The 18,667-nt window shown below is 45.4% G+C and overlaps 1 protein-coding gene across 5 annotated transcripts; it reads left to right on the top strand.

Annotated features, from left to right (window-relative positions):
* Positions 1-1,892: 1,892 nt before the first annotated feature.
* Positions 1,893-17,958, top strand: VEZF1 (vascular endothelial zinc finger 1). 5 transcript variants are annotated; one of them, XM_055720729.1, is made up of 7 exons: positions 1,893-2,083; positions 8,605-9,302; positions 10,022-10,085; positions 11,083-11,266; positions 12,718-12,921; positions 15,194-15,238; positions 15,578-17,958. In XM_055720729.1, the coding sequence occupies exons 2-7, from the start codon at positions 8,908-8,910 to the stop codon at positions 16,003-16,005; spliced, it is 1,320 nt and encodes a 439-aa protein (XP_055576704.1). In that variant the 5' UTR covers positions 1,893-2,083; positions 8,605-8,907; the 3' UTR covers positions 16,006-17,958. The 5 variants fall into 5 exon arrangements, with proteins under 5 accessions (XP_055576704.1, XP_055576701.1, XP_055576693.1 ...); XM_055720718.1 differs by lacking the exon at positions 1,893-2,083 and adding an exon at positions 2,913-3,151; XM_005439839.4 differs by lacking the exon at positions 1,893-2,083 and adding an exon at positions 6,492-6,812.
* The last annotated feature ends 709 nt before the right edge of the window (positions 17,959-18,667 follow it).

Raw genomic sequence — 18,667 nt, forward strand, 5'->3', positions numbered from 1 at the left:
ATCGCTGTCCCAGCTTGATGACTAAGGGAGCTGGAAGGTATAAATTAAATAACACAACACTTCAAGCCACCTGTTATGTGGGTTTGTCCAATGCAGCACTGCTTTAATTAAGATGGAGAGTTTACAAATCTAACCTTTGTTTATTCTGCTTTGGGGCATATATAATGTAAATACGTGTTTTCAAATACTGTGGCTTTTTATATTTCCAGTTATAATTCTGGGTAAAGGAAAGTTCGTCAGGTTTGGCAGAGACTTGCCCTTTGTAAATACAGCTCCTGCGAGCTCTGTCTGCCCCTGGGGATTTTCTGCAGTGCCTTGGTTCACTTTGCTCCCAACACAGCTTTTCCCCAGCAATCACTGCCCTGCTATGGGGTGTCAGGGGTGCTAGAGGGGCTGGGGGGGCTCAGCCAGACTCTGTTGAGAGGAAAGTGGGCTCCAGCTCTGCTTCCCTCTCCTCGGACTTAGTGAGAAGGATTTGAGTCCTCCATGTTTTGTTTCTGTTATACCCTCTTGGTTCTTTAGTTGTAAAAACAAGAACGTGGAGTTAGCCTCCTACATGCTTGTCAGGATTTCTTCGATGACTCAGTGATACGCTTGGGTAGTTTTCTTAGCCTTTAATTGAAGTGAGTGTGAGCCTTTAACAAAGAGAGCTCTCCCAAGTCTTCATTAATAAGCGTTAACAAAAATAACTGGCCAACTGGGAGAAAAATAACCAGGAGCGGCAGTGGTGTCCCCCTCTCTGCAAATGTGGGTTTCCTCTCGGCTGTGCTGCAGCCCCCGCTCTGCTGGTGGCAGTGCCAGGGATGGAATAAAGGGCAGCAGAAGGAAACCCTCTGCCATGGCTGGGAAGAGCATCTCTGCTGAGCAGAACAAACCATCCACGGGTGAGCTGGGCCAGTGTGATCCCAGCAGGGTTGAGAGCGCATGTTAGCAAACTTTTGACTCCTTTTTTTGGTTTGTTTTTCTTCATTCAGAACTTCTGCAGAGCAAGGGTAGTATTTTGCACATTTCCAGCGCTGCCCAACAGATGCATAAGCACAGAGGTCTACTGTCTCGCAGACAGGGTGGTCAAAAACAAGCAGGCTCTAAATTCCCCAGGGCAGAGGGACTCTGAGAGCTGCAGGTGGCTGGGCCACTCGGTGCAGCTGAGCCCCCCTGGACACATATCCACAAACTTTTTTCTGGGGTCACAAGGTCAAGAAACATTTTTTTTTTTTTTAATGCAAACAGATTTTGACGTAACCACTTGACTCTGGAGCTGAAGTTTCAAGGAAAAACGCTAGCAGGTAGCCTGAGAGGCATGAAACAACTGCAAGCGTCATTCTGAACAGAACAACTACTGGTTTGCAATGCTCTTGGAAAGTGAAGAAACACTCAGGGAGGGCTGAGGACCAGCGCCACAGGAGCCAGGTGACTTGCCCGAGATTGCACAAAGTGATGGCCAAGCCGGCGGGCTGGGACCCCGATGAGTGCTCTGCCAGCAGCTGCTGGGTCCCTGCCGTCCCTCCTCCCCGCCACAGCAGCGCGGCACCAGCATGACGCTGAGCTGGGGCTTCGCAACGAGCCCTTGCATTTTTTGTCACAGGAGACAAGACAAAACCACCCGGCTCTCCCATAAGGGAGGAAGTAGTATGGAAAACTTCATTGATGTGAGCCATATTTAGCGCTGCTCGCCAAGGTCAGGCTGCGTGGCAGCCGGCAGTGACACGGCTGTATTTCTTCATGCATCCGACCTGCAGGGTGGTTTTGGTGAAGCGGGTGCCGCAACGGCTGAGGCAGATGTGCAGCATGGCTCAGCGCGGATCCGGGCCTGAGCAAAGGGAACTGAATGGAGCTCGGGGTGGAAAAAATAATAAAGTCCTGTAAGCCTGTTCCTATCTCCCCCCATCCTGGGGAAAGATGGCCCTTGTCTGTGAGCAGCAGTCTGGTTTCAAAGCACTCATCCTGTTGCAGCGTTTAACCTGCCGTGCTCCTGTGCCCACCCCGCATCCTCCCTCCCAAAGCAGCAGCGGGGAGGCGGGAGCCGTCCCTGTCCTGCCGCCTGTCAGGGATGTGCTTGATGTGTGTAAACATGTAATTAACGGTAAGTATATACTTAATTGCTTGCGGCTTTGATTTGCATTCAGGTGCTGCAATGAAGATGCCTTGCATACGAGCAAATCCGGCCAGCGTGCAGCAGCGGGTGGGGGGCTGCGGGAGCCGCCGGTCGCGGGAACCGGGCCGAGGCCGTGCAGCGGCGTGTGCCCGCCGGGGGGGGCGGCGGGCGGGAGCCCCGGGGTGCCGCTGCCGGAGGCCTCTGCGCGCCAGGAGCCGCGGCCCGGCCGGCTGCCAGGCCCGGGGCCAACCCGCTGGGGGCGGCGGCGGCCACCCGGGCCGCGGGCGGACCGAGGACGGGCCCCGGGAGGGCCGGGGGCGCGCCGGCGCCGGGCGATCCCCGGGGCGGCCCCGCGCCCCCCCTCTCGCCCCGCCGCGGCCCCGCCGGCGCCGGCCCGCACCCGCGGGCGAAGCCGCCCCCCGCCGCCGCCCCCGCGGCTCCCCTCCCCGCGCGGCGGGCGGGGGCGGCGGGGCGGGCGGGGAGGGGAGAAGGGGAGGGCGGGCGGCGCGGGCGGCCCCCGCGGGCCGGGCCGGGCCGGGCCGGGCCCGGGGCGCGGCGAGGCGGCGGCGGCGGCGGCCCTGGACACCTCGCCCGCTCCTCCATCTTCTCTCGCCACAGCTCGCCTCAGCTTCCCCAGCCCGGGACCGGCCCATTGCCAGCCCCGCGGGGGGGGCGGCCGGCCCGCCGCGCCGCCCCGGCCCCGCCGCCCGCCCCGCCGCCCCGCCGCGCCGCCCCGGGCCCGCCGCCCGCCCCGAGGCGAGGGGAGCGGCGGGGGCGGCGCCGCGGCGGCCCGGGCCCGCGCCGCCCCGCCGGGGCGCCGCGCCGCCACCTCCCCCCTCTGGGCCGCAGTGGTGCAGCCCGGAGGTTAGCGGAAGCGGCCGCTCGGCGCTGCCATGTTGAGCCGCCGCCGCCGCCGCCGCCGCTTTGTTGTCGGCTCCATGTAGCTGGGGCCCGGGGGAGGGAGGGGGTACCGCGCCGCCGGAGCCGCCGCCGCCGCCCGCCGAGGGCCGGGACGCCCCCGCCATGGAGGCCAACTGGACCGCGTTCCTCTTTCAGGTGAGGCCCCGCGGCCGCCGGCGCTGCCCGCGCCCCCCCTCCCCTTAGCGGCCGCGGGCGGGCGGCCGCCCGCCGGGCTCCCCGCTAGGCCGGGGCTGTCAGTCAGCGCCGCCGCCCGGCCTCCCGCCCGCCTCCCCCGGCCCGGCCCGCGGCGGCGGCTGGCCTGGCCCGGCCCGGCCCGCCCGGGGCAGCGGCTGAGCGGCCCGCGCCGCCGGCAGCTCTTTCCCTCCTTTCCCTCCTGCACTTTCTCCCCGCCCGCCGCCCCGAGCCGATCGCGCGCGGCCCCGCCGCCGCCCCGCGCTGTTCTCCCTTTTTTCCCTTAAAAAAAAAAAAAAAAAAAAAAAAAAAGACGGGGAGCAGTGTTTATATTTTAATTTTTAAAATTTTTCTCTTTTTTTCCCCCAAAACGCGAAATAGCGGGTTTTTTAAATTTGTTTTTCTCCGCCCCCCGCCCCTTAAGAAAAACAACAAAAAAATTCCCCAACAGCCCCCAGCCTTCCACCGGGCTCTAACAAAACCCCGATGGAACAAACACCGTGTCTGGGAGAATAAATTAATCCCTCTTTAAACAGCCTGACTCAGGGGCCGGGTGACGAGGGATCTTGTTTTCTTTTAAAATAGGACGGGAGCGGGCCGGATTTCTGTAAAAACTGGCAAAATGCTAACGGTAATAGGGAGGAATAGGGACGGTGGAGCGTGCAACCCCTCCCTTTGCCAACTGAGTCACTATTTTCCCCCCTTCTGTCTGCGAAAGACTGACTTAAAAACACCGCTGTTTATGTAATTCCGAAGAAAATCCAATGTACCAAAAAACCCCAACCCCAACCTAAAAAAAATAATCTTCCTTTGGCTTTTGTGAGCCGAACCCTTTCACTCCGGATTGTTTTCTGATGCCTCTTGCTCTTTTTTTAGCTTGAAAACATAAAATGCGTAATCGCAGCAGCAGCAAAAAAAACAGAGGGGGAAAAAAAAATAAAAAGCCCCACACATCACCTTTCTCAAGGTAAAATAATCCTCTTTGCACGTTCCCAGCGGCGGTCACTCGCTTACTCACTGTCCTCCTCGGAATTAAACCCAAACCCAACCCGTGACACGAGTTTGAAAACCTGAGTTGAATGAATAAATCCGCCAAGAGTGAGCACCATTCCTTTAGAGAGGAAAAATTATTCCCTTGCAAGTACCGAGGGATGAGTCACTGGCCAGGGTGCTCTGCCTATGAAAACACGCCGGGAATGTTCCGGGGAGCCGGTACCGGGAGCTGGGCACTGGGTTTTCCGCCTTTTCGTGATGAATGCGGGTGATGCCATCGAGTTTGGCTGAGGTCTTGTGAATTATTTCTCACTCTAGTGGGCAGTTGTGATTCGCACATAGGAAACTTCGTGCTAAGAAGTTAATCTCCTTAGTTTAGGGCCATCTCCCTCTGAGTTGGGGCTCTTTTATCACCTTTCTGCCTCCCAGGCTCACAGCTGAGCATTTTGGAGGGGAAATTACTCGCAGGCTGACGATACGGTATTGCAGCAACCTCTGTAAAAAACGCCAAGTAATACTTTCAAGTACGTGTCCAGCTTCTTGCTGCTCGTCTTTACTTTTTTTTGAAGGGTACTGTATTTTGAAATAGCGATGTCACACTTTGATTTAGGAGTAGGCTTTGCTGCTTTTAATTAAGAAGTCAGCAGTTCACTTTCCTAACATACTTAGCTATGTGTGACTTGGAAGCATCTTCATGAAACTGTGACGTGGAAATTTTCCTCTTGATTTTTTTTTTTTTTTGCCCCAAATAATAAAGCTTTAAGACCTCATAATAAATGCTGAACATTGTTTCTTGAGTCATTTCATTAAAACCAATGATTTAGGGTGCGAGCATCCTAATGCACCCAGCAGAAAGCACTGTTAAGATACTCCTGACATAACTTCAGTTTTTCTTCTTCCCATTCTCACCATCAGCATGTCAGCTAAGATCCAACTGACTAGTTAAAACTAGTAACAAAAAGTGGATTTAAAAGCCCCTCCTGGCCCCCTCCTCGGTATCAGTTAAATAACAAATGCGAGTGACTGAATATACACGCTTATTCTTTGTGGGGTGAGTTTTACCAAGTGTGTTTTTCAGCTGTGACAGGATTGCTAAAGGGACGGTTTAATATACAGTGTGTAAAGTTGTAATTTTTAGCGAAATGTTTTTAGAGGAGGTTTCAATGTCTAAATTTTAGTCTTGCTAGCAGTGGGTTATGTGACTGTAAATTGCTCTTTCCAAATAAAGTTGTTTGATTGTGTTTAGGTGGCATTTTGATGAATTGTATCTCTTTCTAAAGAAACAATTGTGATACTGAATAAACAGTTCTTGTTTGGGTCTTCTTAGTCCCTGAAATGCATATTTTGAAAACCACTTCTAGTATCTGCTCAGAAAGTGAAAGTTGCATCTGTTAGTGTGAGGAGGAATCATCCATCAGAGTGTTCAAGATATGACTCATGCTAATTTGTTGCTCTCACATTAAGGCTGGAGTGCAAAAACATTTTAGCCTCTGGCATTGGAAGTTCGCAATGCCACATCCTACCACTCCAGGTCACGAATTACAGGTTTTTTTGTTTACTGTCCCCCCAGGAAAGAAAAATTAGCGATAGAGCGAGGGTACTGTACATGAGAGCCTGTCCCAGGCGATCATAATATTGCAAAAATGTTGACTTGACATTAATGCTAGGTCAAGTAAAACCGTGGTCTCTGCCTGAATAAAAATGACTTACTTGCGAGAGGCGTGCAGCAGGTGCTGTCTTCCCCTCTCGAACACAGAGTTAAAAAAAAATACTGCCTGATCCTTTTTTAAAAGGCTTTAATGCAGGCAGCCCTTGGAAACTGAGGAATACTGCTTGTTGCAAAGAGGGGTTGTTAGAAAGACGGCGCTGCTAATAACGCTGGCTATCTGGGAACCAAGATAAGCAGACTTACATAAGTAGCAGCTTCATAGCCTGTAGCCTTATGAATATACATTGTTTTATGTCCACCGTCTATCGGTTCCATAGGAGTAAGTGCATCATTACGTTGAAGTGCTGACAATTCTTTAAGGCTTAAAAATATCCATAAACTGCATAAGTTTGAACCTTGTCCAAAGGATTTGGGCTCTCTATTATCCGATCTGCTAGCTCTGCCTTTGAAACTGTATCTCTGGAGCTATCCTTAGGTGCTCTTAAGTGTCTTCTGATGCAGTTTAATGACATTGTTTAATGCTTATTTAAAGTTGGCTGTAAAACACTTCAGAATTTTTTAAAATTAAAATTGTATTTAACTTGCTTAATATTGTGCTTTCAATGTGTATTGTGCATACTCTATTCTTCTTATGCAATGTAGATGTCTGAATGGCTTTTTAAAACCACGGAAAATAAATGGTTGAAAATCCACAGTTGTCACTGAAGTCAGACAGAAGTTTGGAGATGCTCGAGCTTGTGCCATGCCCTGATTTAGCAGCGTAGCCACCAGGACAGTCCTGCAGTTGACTCTTCAGCAATCGCTTCTGCAAACCAGCCCCTTAGGCTGTTGTTGAAGGTGGCTGCTGTGGCCAGGTGCGGTGCGGTAATGTTCAGCCTACCTGTTGCATCCCAGGCTTCAGCACAGATGGGACGTAACATGCAAATAAAAGCGGACAGGCTGGCCTGGCTCCTAACGATTCCCGTGAGTTTTGTCTCCTGTAACCATACCAAATCTGGGCTTTCTCCCGTGAACTGTTTCCTTGTCAGATAGGCTTGGAATGTTAGGGAGCACGTATTCATACCCGTGTGGGTAAAGTGTTTGTGTCCACTGGTGGCTTTTATCCAAAGATCACTGCATCGTGCTCCTGAAAAACGAGTGGCTGAAGTGATGCAGGGCTTGTGTGGTGGCAGGAGGAGGCGGGAGCCCCCCTGCAGCCAAGGGAATGTTGCACCAAGGTGGCTGTAGTCAACTGCTGCGATTGGGAGAGGCAAAGCGGCTGGAGCTTGGATGCAACTAAGAACAAGTCCCCAAGTGAGCTTCTAGAAATACTGACTTCTCCAAAGGATGTGCTGAGATGGATTCACGTAGGAAGAGTATTAGACCAGGCGTGCTTCGTAACACTGTCCATCCTCAACCGATGTAAAAGTAGACAGGTTGGGGTTTGCGAGCCAGCACAGCATTTTATTTGGCTCTCACAGCCTTGAGTCGTGTTATTTTGTGAAGGAAACTGTAGGAAAGAAGTCCTGGAAGGCTTCGGTACTGATTTAATAGCAATGCAAGTTTCCCCAAACTCAGCTTCAGACCTGGCACGCTGCGTTAATAACGGCACTGATTTAAAACTGGTCTGATGAGACTGAGGCACATCTTGAATACAGATGCGCTTAAACTGGCTTAAGGTGCTAGAGTGATTTATTTTAATGCTCCATTAGGCTGAATTGGTCTGTGTGGTTTCTAAACCACTTTAAAATTGTATCTGCTAGGGTTTTGTCCTAGTCTGACTGGATGAGTTTTAGTAACTGTTTTCTCCCTTGGAATAAACAGCGCCTAATACAAGTGTGGCATAGAACAGCCTGTAGCAGTGCAGGCTGCAGCTCAGCTGAGCGGTGCTTGCCCTGGCACACTCGTCGGGGGTGTGTGTGTGTCTGTCTGTTCCCTTTAGCTTCTTCCTGCTGATTCTGTAGTTCAGAGTCAGTTGGTATTGGCTGTTTTGAGACAGCTTTCAGGGTTGTGGGTTTTTTTCCACACCTGCCACTCCAACTGTGTTCTCCAGCATCTCTAGATGTCTACCAGTGCTTATTGATTAGCTTCTCTTCCTATCAGAAGGTAGCTTGCAAAGAGAAAAAGGATGTGTTGCTTACTAGTTTCCGGATGCAGAGAGTACAGTGGTCAGTGTATAAAGGCAGTGGGAACCTGCTAAATATAGAAATGTGGCTTTAGACAGCTCTTGATTCAAGGTGCTTTGGTTTCAGTGCTAACACACCAGTATGAACATGTTTAAATAAGGCGCCTTATTGTATGCTGGCTCTCTGTGGCTGCAGTTTAATTCTCAGTGTGCATTAAGCTCAGCTTAAAGGTGGGGTGTTTTGCAACTCCCATCAGTACATGCATACGCTCCAAAGATAGTCCCAAGGTGGCATCTGATATGATCGTTAGCAAAACAAGTTATCTGTTACGTAAAGATCAAATGCTGTGTTAGTAAAAGATCTGACAAGCACCTAGTTGTTTTCCGTAAGAAGTGTTGCCCTCCGGAAACTTAATAATTATTTGATTGTTACGATGTGTGCCATCCTACACTTGCTACAGAACCTGCACAGCGAATGCATTTAAGGTGTGAGCGGTTTATATTGTCCAAAAGCAAAATTATGTAATCTTTTCCAGTTGTTACATCAATGGATTTTGGTCTAGAATGTGCTTTCCTGTAGTTTGTAAATGTTCTCACCGTGTCAGAGTGAGCACCCATCAATAGAATTTAAGTGTGAATGTTTGGTTTTAGGCACATGAAGCCTCACATCACCAACAGCAGGCAGCACAGAACAGTTTGTTGCCTCTCCTGAGCTCTGCTGTTGAGCCACCCGATCAGAAGCCGATTCTGCCCTTACCAATAACGCAGAAACCTCAGCCTGCAGCAGAAACATTAAAGGATGCTATTGTTGGGATTAAAAAGGAAAAACCTAAAACCTCCTTTGTGTGCACTTACTGCAGCAAAGCTTTCAGGGACAGCTACCATTTGAGGCGTCATGAGTCCTGCCACACAGGGATAAAGTTAGTGTCACGGCCAAAGAAAACTCCCACCACAATGGTGCCCCTTATCTCGACCATCGCTGGTGACAACAGCCGAAGTTCATTGGTTTCAACTATTGCAGGCATCCTGTCCACAGTCACTACGTCTTCCTCTGCCACCAATCCCAGCAGTAGTGCCGGTGCAACGGCTATGGCAGTGACTCAGACAGTGAAGAAGCCCAGCAAGCCCGTTAAGAAGAACCACGCTTGTGAGATGTGCGGAAAGGCCTTCAGGGATGTCTACCACCTCAACCGGCACAAGCTGTCCCACTCAGATGAAAAACCCTTTGAATGTCCAATTTGCAATCAGCGCTTCAAGAGAAAGGATCGCATGACCTACCACGTGAGGTCTCATGAAGGTGGCATCACGAAACCGTACACCTGTGGTGTTTGTGGAAAAGGCTTCTCGAGGTACCATGTAGAAAATCCCAGGCGAGCTCAAGTGTTGGCTTTTCATAACCAAGAAGGGTTAAGCTATCATAGCGAGGGGCTAGGAGAACCAGACATCTTAGAAGATTGGTGAGGGGATAAAGAGCCTTGTTTACCTCTAGGGTGTGGGTCTTGATCTGAGCCAGATTGGCAGTGGCCAAAAGTGGTCGCTCTTTTATGAGAGTGTTTCAAAATGATTTCATGACCTCATCCAGGTCCCGTAGGACACGTGTCTGTGTCACTGGCGGTGGTCACGGAGCCCCTTTACCAGCCTTTGCAGAGGTCGGTGACCGAATGGGGCACGGCAGGCAAACTGTCTCCTTGTGTTGTAGCAAGGTTGAGGCGTACTGACAGAGCATTGTGGGGGAGCTTGCATTGCTGCTGGCTGTATTTATAGCTGTGCTTGCAACAGAGAAAACTTTAGAGCTGTTGATCTGTCACCTTTGCACAAGGTATGACCAAACATACCATTTTCAAGTGCGTGAGAAGAACACGGTTAAGTTTTAAACTGCAGGTTGGGTCTCAGCATAACTGTTACTCTAGCTGAAAGCCACTGCCTAGGTTAAGGGGAATGTATTCCTGCCGTGCGGAGGGATGTGGGCTGCAAGGGGTCACCAGCGCAGTGTTCACTAGCCAAGGTGTCGTTACTATGTATTTGTAACAGTATGCATTTTCTTTTCTGTTCCTCTCTTTTTTTGCAGGCCTGATCATTTAAGCTGTCACGTTAAACATGTTCACTCAACAGAGAGACCCTTCAAATGCCAAGTAAGGGCTAAAATGATTTATTAAGAACAATACCTGATTGTATCATTAGAATCTCAGGTGAATAATCTTTCCAGAGCTGTATTTGCTCCTGGACTTTTCTTTGAAAAGCAAGTTTAGGAATGAAGTCACACCCGCCTTACGTAACCAGCAGCACTGTAGTTCTGATGGAAGTCTAGAGGCAGTTTAAAAGGTGCTGTGGCTTCTTTTCTAGGAAGATTAGAGGGTTTTTTGCTTTCTTGGAGAACAACGCAGGTGCTCCGTTTTACGATGTGCTTAACTTAGTATTTGTTATATAACTTAGGATTGTAGTGGTGTCCGCAGTTCAGTGCTGATTACAGGACTGATATGTGCAATGTGTTTCTCAGTATATCCATTCAAAATGGATCAGAATAGTTGATTCTGGATGCATTATTTTGCTGGAAGGTGAAAGCAAATTGTCGTAAGTTGATGACTTGGTATAAGAGACATAACTTGACTGCCCTTAAACAATTAACTGTTTTGCTTGGAATATCCATGCTTGTTCCAGCCTGTGTTTTAGTGACTCATCATATTAAATAGAAGTCTTGTGTAAAAGAATAGCGTTAGAAAAAGGTTCCGTTTCCTTGTTCTGATTTGGATGGGAACAGAAGTAATTGAGCAATTTAAGATATCAGGCTCATATTTGTGCAGTTAAATGGTATCAAAAAAACCACTTTGCCTGTTCCAGGCTTTTTTATAAGGTACCTCTTGCTTTGGTAGGTAAGGCAACCCGCTGTTTTAAGGAAGTTCAAGTAGTATAGCGCATGATGTTTGTCCTCATTGTCTCAGAAGCCAACTTCCATTTTCAGTCTCTGTTGAGTAGTTTGATTTTGGTTTCTCTGTAAAGGCAGGTAAAACTTAAGGTTTTACTTAGGATGCTGTTTGCACCTACAAGGTAAAGTGGGCTTACAGTGGGCATGTAATGCATATGGTAATGATGCTGTCTGCGCTTCAAGTGTGACTGTTGTCCTTCATATAGACGTGCACTGCTGCCTTTGCCACCAAAGACAGACTGCGGACACACATGGTGCGCCATGAAGGAAAGGTATCGTGTAATATCTGTGGTAAACTTCTGAGTGCAGCATATATCACCAGCCACTTAAAGACACACGGGCAGAGCCAAAGTATCAACTGTAATACCTGTAAACAAGGCATCAATAAAAGTAGGTGAACGTTTTAAAAACATTTATAATAACAATGTGTTTGCAAAGGGAATTGCCTTTGGTTACGTTAAAATGCAAAAACATACCCCTCAGTCTGGGTATTCACACCTATTAAAATAGATACTTGATAACAGAATCTTCTTCCGCTCAAGAATTGGCATATGTGGAGTTGGTTTGCTGCTAGACTGTGATCTTATCCCTTAGGAATGCCCTGCAGTTTGTGAGAATAACCCACCTCTTGAAGAAAAGAGTTCCCAAGTTTTCTCATCTTCAAAGTACAGTGCCAGTTCCTGAACTGTACAGGCCTAAAAGCCCAACAGATAATTCTGGAGATTTTAGAATGTTCAACGACTGCTAAGATCTGCCAAGTTTCAGGTTTGAAGCCTCATTGTAAAGCTCATCAAAATTAGGAGAAAGATTTCTCTGCTTTCTCTGAGCTTTGACCCTGGGGCTGAGTGATTACTCCCTCTGGCAGTAGCTGACAAGAAAAGCATTTAAATCCAGGATATGTTGTGGGCATTAATGGCATTTAACTGGTGGTGTGCAGGAGTTCAAATGAGATGTTTGTAATAGTTGCTTCTAGTCTTAAAACTCTGGAAGTGTGGAAGCTTGAACCTGGGAGTGCCTAGTGAGCAAACGAAGACTTGACTTTCAGATCTTCCCTAATAAAATACCTGTAACTTAACTCACATGGTTAGTGATGTAAAATGGGTTTTCAGAGGAATGAAGAGGGAGAAGGAATGCCTTTGGAAACTTTGTCCTTAAAGCCTTTTAAACAGTATTCATTTACAACATCTTTTCAGTTCCTGTTACTCCTGGATAATTTGAAAGTACCGGGAATGCCTGATTGTTGAGCTTAATATGAAATTTGGATGTGAAGTATTTTTTAAGGTATAGGGTTACAGCTCTGGCTTCCCCAGCCAGTTCGGTGGTGCTAAGCCTGTTCACTGGAGGCATTTACAGCAGTTGTTAGAGGTGGAAATGGTGAGCTGTAATGTGGCCAGAGAGTAGTAACATGCTGTTCTGTGATGTAGAGCTAAACTGAAAATTTTGTCATACTTGCAATAAAAACTAAAAAGAGCTTTTTTTTTTTTTTTGTTAACTGGAGCTGAGGTTTAGAAAAAGTGGAATGGGCTAACCAGCTCGATTTCTGGAGACCCCATGTAGTCTTTTATTTCATTCTTCCTAAAATACAAACGAAATAATTGGAAAGGAAGTTCATTTTTGGCAGTGAAGGCAGATGTTCCCAACTAACATTTTGCTTTTTAGCTCTTGCAAAAGTAGTTTTATAAAGCATGGAATTAATTATATGGTTTTAAACACCTCTGTGATTTTTGCTCTTGGACTCCTATGAGATTCCACACACTCTTTATGGAAGAAGTCTTTGTGATCTCAGCAGAAAACAGAGTAACTTTTCAAGGTGAATTTGTATTCTTACTTAATTGGCATAGCATGCATGAGTGAAGAGACCAGCAATCAGAAGCAGCAGCAGCAGCAACAGCAGCAGCAACAGCAGCAGCAGCAACAGCAGCAGCAGCAGCAACAGCAGCAGCAGCAGCAACAGCAGCAGCAGCAGCAACATGTAACAAGTTGGCCTGGAAAGCAGGTAGAGACCCTGAGATTGTGGGAAGAGGCGGTCAAAGCAAGGAAGAAAGGTAAAACAAAACAATATTTACGGTCTTGGTTTTACAAGATACCGGAGTTTACAGTTATATAGGGAGGTTAAGGTGCCAGAAAAGGATGTCTTACATGAAAATTTCATTCTCGATATTAGAAGTAATAACTAAAAACTAGCAGGAGGATAACATGACCAAAACTATGCTGTTGTAAATGAACTCCTTATTACTTGCTTCCTTTTGGTCTCTGTGCTTGAACGTGTACGTAGCAGTCATCAATTATAAAGGGATGTTTGTGTCTGCTCCAAGGCATGAGTGTGGTTTTTTTTTGACTTGCATGTGGTTTTAGCTGTGTTTATGCATACTTACCAGTTGTTAACTTGTGTGCATATATATATGTATGTATATATGCACACACATACAACACCCTCTGTTGTTGCATCATCATCAGTTTGCATGTGGGTGCTTTCTGTGTCCTTTCATCTTTTCTCTCCCAACTTAGTCCATTTACTTTATCATCACTTAACTTGATTTTGCATAAAGTTTTCCAGAACTCATAGAACTTACCCTGCTATTTCTTTGTTGTTTTTTTTTTTTAATTACAGAATTAACTAATAAGTGATTGTGTTTTTCATTATTGCTAGCTTACCTATGCTGCTGTAATTGAAGTTGAATAGCTTCCCATTGTTGGTCAGTGTGTCAGTTTTGCAAAGAATAGATTGCTTCAGTTTAGTGTCATTAGAAGCATCATAGTTTTAAAGTCTTCTGTCACTGCTAGCTTATTCTTTTCACAACAGTTTGATTTCCAATGCCTATCATGTGACTCTCATGGATTATATGTTTTACAAGAAATTCATAGTGATCACTTACTGTTTTTCACTAGCTGTTTTTAGTAATAAATGTTTTTGACTCACCTTATTTTTTTCTTTTCTCCTAAACTTCCTTTCAGTTTCTTCAATCTTTTTTTTCTTTTCTAGGTCTTGTTTGTGTATTAGGCTGCTAGCTCCTTTCGCCTTGATTGTTATTCCAGTTGAATTGAATTCTGTGATCAGACAGGATAGAAACAGCTGATTCATGTTAAAATGTAGCAATAACAGAAACATATCATCAGGCCACTAAATAGATAAAACAAATGGGTGTGACCTTTAGAAAATCTCTTTTAAGATTTTTTTTTTCTTCTGCTTGTTCCTCTCTATCTCTTGTGCCCTCTTCCTTTCCTTTCTTACTGAGATGATTGAATATGCCTTAACAGAAATGGTGGTTTTGGACAGAATGGTGGGTGAGGGAGGTGGGTGGGTAGAGATGTTGTCAGATTGATGGTATTAGCTTAACTTAACTGGGGAAGGGGCATGGGGTGGGATGTGTTTGCATATTGCTGCACTTGGAAGGTGAAGCTAGACCAGTCAGTGCCATGGCTATGTGCTGCTCTTTCCATGCTGGTTCTCCTGTGCTGGTGCCACCTGTTGCATTGGCTTTACAACACTATATGGGATTCTTTTTTAGTCTGATACGATTTATTTTCACATTTATTTTTTTTTTTACTCTTTCCCTTCCTTTCCACCCCTCCTAGATATGGACTTTGAAGAACCAACAGTAACCCTTGAATGGGGCTAATGTTGCTTTCAAAGTTAACTCTGTCTTGGTACATTTGTATTGCCCAAGTGGCAAGAGTGGACTCTATGCTCCTGGCTTACCTCCAGAAACGTGGGTGTAGACTGAGCTTGGTGTCCTACCCTACAAATGTGGAATAAGACACGACTTAGAAGTGCCGTAACGTTACGTTGATTTAGAATATATTTTTGTCGGTTTCTCTAGCAGTCATCCTTTCCCATTACCCGCGTCCACCAACCCACTTCTGGTTTTGGAGCCTTCTAGTATGGGTAGCCGGCAGGTGGTGCTGATGGATGCCTAGTGATCCCTCCGCCGGCCGGACCGCTGCCCGCTCCCCCAGTGCCTGGCCCTGCTAGAGCCCACCAGCAGCAGGGCCGGGCACTGGCTTCCTGAGTCTTCCTTGTTTGGCACTTAATTCCTGCTTACTGCAAAACAAAGTAAAAAAAATACAAAGGCAACCACTAACCCAAAAAACCACAAAACAAAACAACTTGGTGTGGAGCTGTAGCTTATGTGAAAGCTGAGGAAATAATGGGGGTTGGAAGATGTACTGACTGGGTAGCCTGGAAAATTGCTAAGTAGAAGTACTGTGATCAGTGGAACAATTTAGTAGCGATAATTAAGACTGAAATAAGCAGGTTAATATTGAAACAAGCTTTGCTTATCAGTCCCTAATAATGACTTTTTAAAACCTTCACAGAATGTCAGTTCACCTTTGAGAAGGCTATAGAGTACGTACCATTCGGTATGTACACTCTCTCCTCTATTTATAATGTTCCTCTTGGGAGGATTTTTTTGATTGTACAATACTGTTTTTATGAACATCGAAACCCTCTTTATAAGACAACCTCACTTCTCAGGAAAAAAGTATTGAATTGAAATGAACTGCATGAGAGTTTGTATTTCTTGTAGGCTATAGAATGTTAACAGTTTTAACTTACTAATAATTCCTAAAGAAAATTATTCCAGAATTTGTACCTGTTCTTGTTTGGTTTTTGGTTTTGGTTTTGTTTTTTTTTTTTAAATCTCGTCCATGGTTTTTTATGTGTTAAAAACTTTTTGTCTTTTTATGTCTCATTTTTAGAAGCTGCTAACTTGTGCCAAACCTCCACTGCTGCTACTACGCCTGTGACTCTTACTACTCCATTCAATATAACGTCCTCTGTGGCTTCTGGGACTATCACAAACCCAGTCACAGTGGCAGCTGCAATGAGCATGAGAAGTCCAGTAAATGTATCAAGTGCAGTTAATATATCCAGTCCGATGAACCTAGGGCATCCTGTAACTATAACAAGTCCATTATCCATGACATCTCCATTAACGCTCACCACACCAGTCAATTTACCTACCCCAGTAACCGCTCCAGTGAATATAGCGCATCCAGTCACTATAACATCTCCCATGAACCTCCCCACGCCAATGACGTTAGCTGGTCCGTTAAATATAGCAATGAGACCAGTCGAGAGCATGCCTTTCCTGCCCCAGGCCTTGCCCACGTCTCCTCCCTGGTAAAGAATTTCTAAACAGTATTAAAAAGGATTAAAGTGGAATCCTTACCAGCAGTTCTTTTTTGGGTTTTGTTTGGTTGGGTTGTTTTTTTTTTTTTTGTTGGGTTTTCGTTTCGTTTTTTGTTTTGTTTTGTTTTAGTTAGTAATAAATCCAGACTAAGACACTGGGGCAACATGCACCATCAGAGACCATAGTTGCATCTTCCCCTTTTGATTTGGCTCATAAGGTTCAAACTTGATTTTCACTGGAGCACTTCATTTAAAGTAAGTTTTACCTTTTAGCTGACTGATGCTGAATTAGAGCAGATACTTATTTGCCAGAGTTTAAAAAAAAATAATCATTAAAAAACAGTTTTATGTTTTATCCCCCAAATTATAACTTAGAAAATTATTTTAATCTAAACACTAGCAAAGACCCCTGTATCTTTAACAGGGTGGATGGCTAATTTTAACTTGCCAGTCATTAAGTCCACTGTTTCTGAGCTAGTGTAGAATCTTTGTCTGTGTTGATGTTTTTTTTTATGAGTAAATGCATTACAATGTTGTCATTTAAAAAAAATGCATTTTGGAGAAAATATGCATTTTACCTTTGGGAATATGATAATTTCAGGCAGCATTCCCTATGGGAAAGGTGGTACCAGCTCTGATATGCAAAGCATATGATAACTTATCATTCTAACTTCAACATATAATAGGGATTGTGACCTGATATTTGGAGATGTAAATATTACCCAACATATTACCCTAAGGGAATATAGCATTGTAGTCAACATTTTTTAAAAAAACTGTTATTGTTTGATGAGAAACAGCCATGGCTGAGAGAAGAGGAGTCGAAATGTATGTAAACATGGTCTCTGAACAGTCAGACCCCTATGGGACTCTTATCTAGGAGCAAAAGGAGTGCTTTGAAACTTAAAAAATATTGCTTTAAGCTGGAAGATTCTGGAGGCACTGGGTATGATTTTTATGCTCTCTGCCTCTCAATCAGAGCCTGCTGGTGTTACAGCAGGGGACAGACGTGTTAGTTGTTCACTAGAAGTTTTGTCTTATATTAAATTGTATACAGTTTTTATTCTAACCACTAACTAGGTAGGATGCCCCTCCAGGACAAGCAGAGAGCGTCTTTTAATTTCTCCCCTATTTCTTAATCAAGTGTTGTGCAAATCTGTTCAACTTTGTAAATATTTGCAAACATCATCATTTTTACGTTATTCTTCTATTGTGTTAACACATTTCTATCAGTTTGTGGGAGTTCTGGGGTGATGGTTTGGACTATCCAGCCCAGAACTTCTCCACAAATGGTCACACATGTTTAAGCTACATGTGCTTTTTATTTCTTAACTTGTTTATCTGTACATAAAGTAGAAAGCAAAATCTAGGGAAACAGATATACTTTTTAGACTATCACGTCACATATTCACGTTTTTAAAACTTTGTTTAAAAAAAACACCCTAAACCCAAGACTCTACATTAAAAATAAATAAAAAATTACAGTTGCGATGTTTTTATCTTAATGGAGTTGAAAGCTATGGAGGTTAGCGTGTGCGCATTTTCACAGAGTGCTAGCAGGACTGACTAGTCAAAATGGACTGCTTCTGTTTCTACCCTGCCATGTCAGTACAAGCAGTGATTGCCAGGCTGCTGGCTCAGGTGACAGATATCTGTATCATTACGTGAAACTGTTCTAGGGGCTTGGACTACATAGTAAAACAAAAACAAAAACAAAAAAAAATAGAGCTTAGTGTAAAATAATTTTATAAATGATCTTTTGTACTTTAGGACATCAAATTGTACAACTTTTGTATATATAAAAGCTTAGGAACTTTCTGTTTAGCAGAAAGGCAACACATTCCTACACTTTTAATGTATATGTTTGTTATAATGTCCATGTAAACATATGCCCTATGTTTGTGCCTTTTAATTAGTTTGTCTCAATAAACAAAAATGTAGAGAAGAATATGTAGCTATGAATTTGTTACCATTGTTCTTACTCCAGATGTGTAGAGGTCTTTGTTTTTGCACTGTGTAGAGCATTGCGTGCAGACAGCTGCATGACAGGCCAGTACGGCTGAAATGAGGCATGTGAGGCGAATTCACCCTAGCAAAAATCTTTCCTCCCATAACGTAGAGCAGCCTGTGCCAGTGGGACGTTGCATGTTGGGATGTGTAGTTTCCAAACCATCTCTGTTACCCTGTGGCAATGATGCCAACTTGCACCAGTTTTACATAGAAGGTGTAGTGTTCTGGATCTGGGTAAATTGCAGAGATGACCCTTAGATGAAGTTTGGGTGTCCCTGAGCTTAAAAACCCAAAAGCATTAAAAGCCAGTATGAAAATGTGTACTAGAAGTGGTTATCTATGAATTACTTACAATAAACAGGTGTGAGACTTCATTGTATGTTGTCAGTTACTGCAGTATTGACAGTGGGTCCTCCGTACAGCTAGCGTGCCCTGCTGATGTTATTTTTATCCCCGCAGTGTAGCAGTAGAATAAACACATTAAACACTGGCAAGGAAATGTTTCAACGTGACAGAGGCTTCCCAAGCCACTAACCATGGCGCTCTTAGCATGGGATAGGAAAAGGGCTGTTTCCTTTTTATTTTATGTTGGTTCTGCTCAAATGTACCTGGTTTATGTCCACAAAGCTGCATTAGCTAATTGTCAA

The sequence above is a fragment of the Falco cherrug genome, chromosome 1 (genome assembly GCF_023634085.1).
Source record: "Falco cherrug isolate bFalChe1 chromosome 1, bFalChe1.pri, whole genome shotgun sequence".
In the NCBI taxonomy this organism is placed as follows: domain Eukaryota; kingdom Metazoa; phylum Chordata; class Aves; order Falconiformes; family Falconidae; genus Falco; species Falco cherrug.

What these genes read in the sequence shown, in the direction of transcription:
- VEZF1 (XM_005439839.4), top strand. Translation starts at nt 6,717, where the DNA reads ATGTTCAGCCTACCTGTTGCATCCCAGGCTTCAGCACAGATGGGACGT. An exon ending in TGTGGAAAAGGCTTCTCGAG is followed by an intron (nt 9,303 to 10,021) that starts GTACCATGTAGA and finishes CTTTTTTTGCAG; the next exon opens with GCCTGATCATTTAAGCTGTC. An exon ending in TAAACAAGGCATCAATAAAA is followed by an intron (nt 11,267 to 12,717) that starts GTAGGTGAACGT and finishes TAATTGGCATAG; the next exon opens with CATGCATGAGTGAAGAGACC.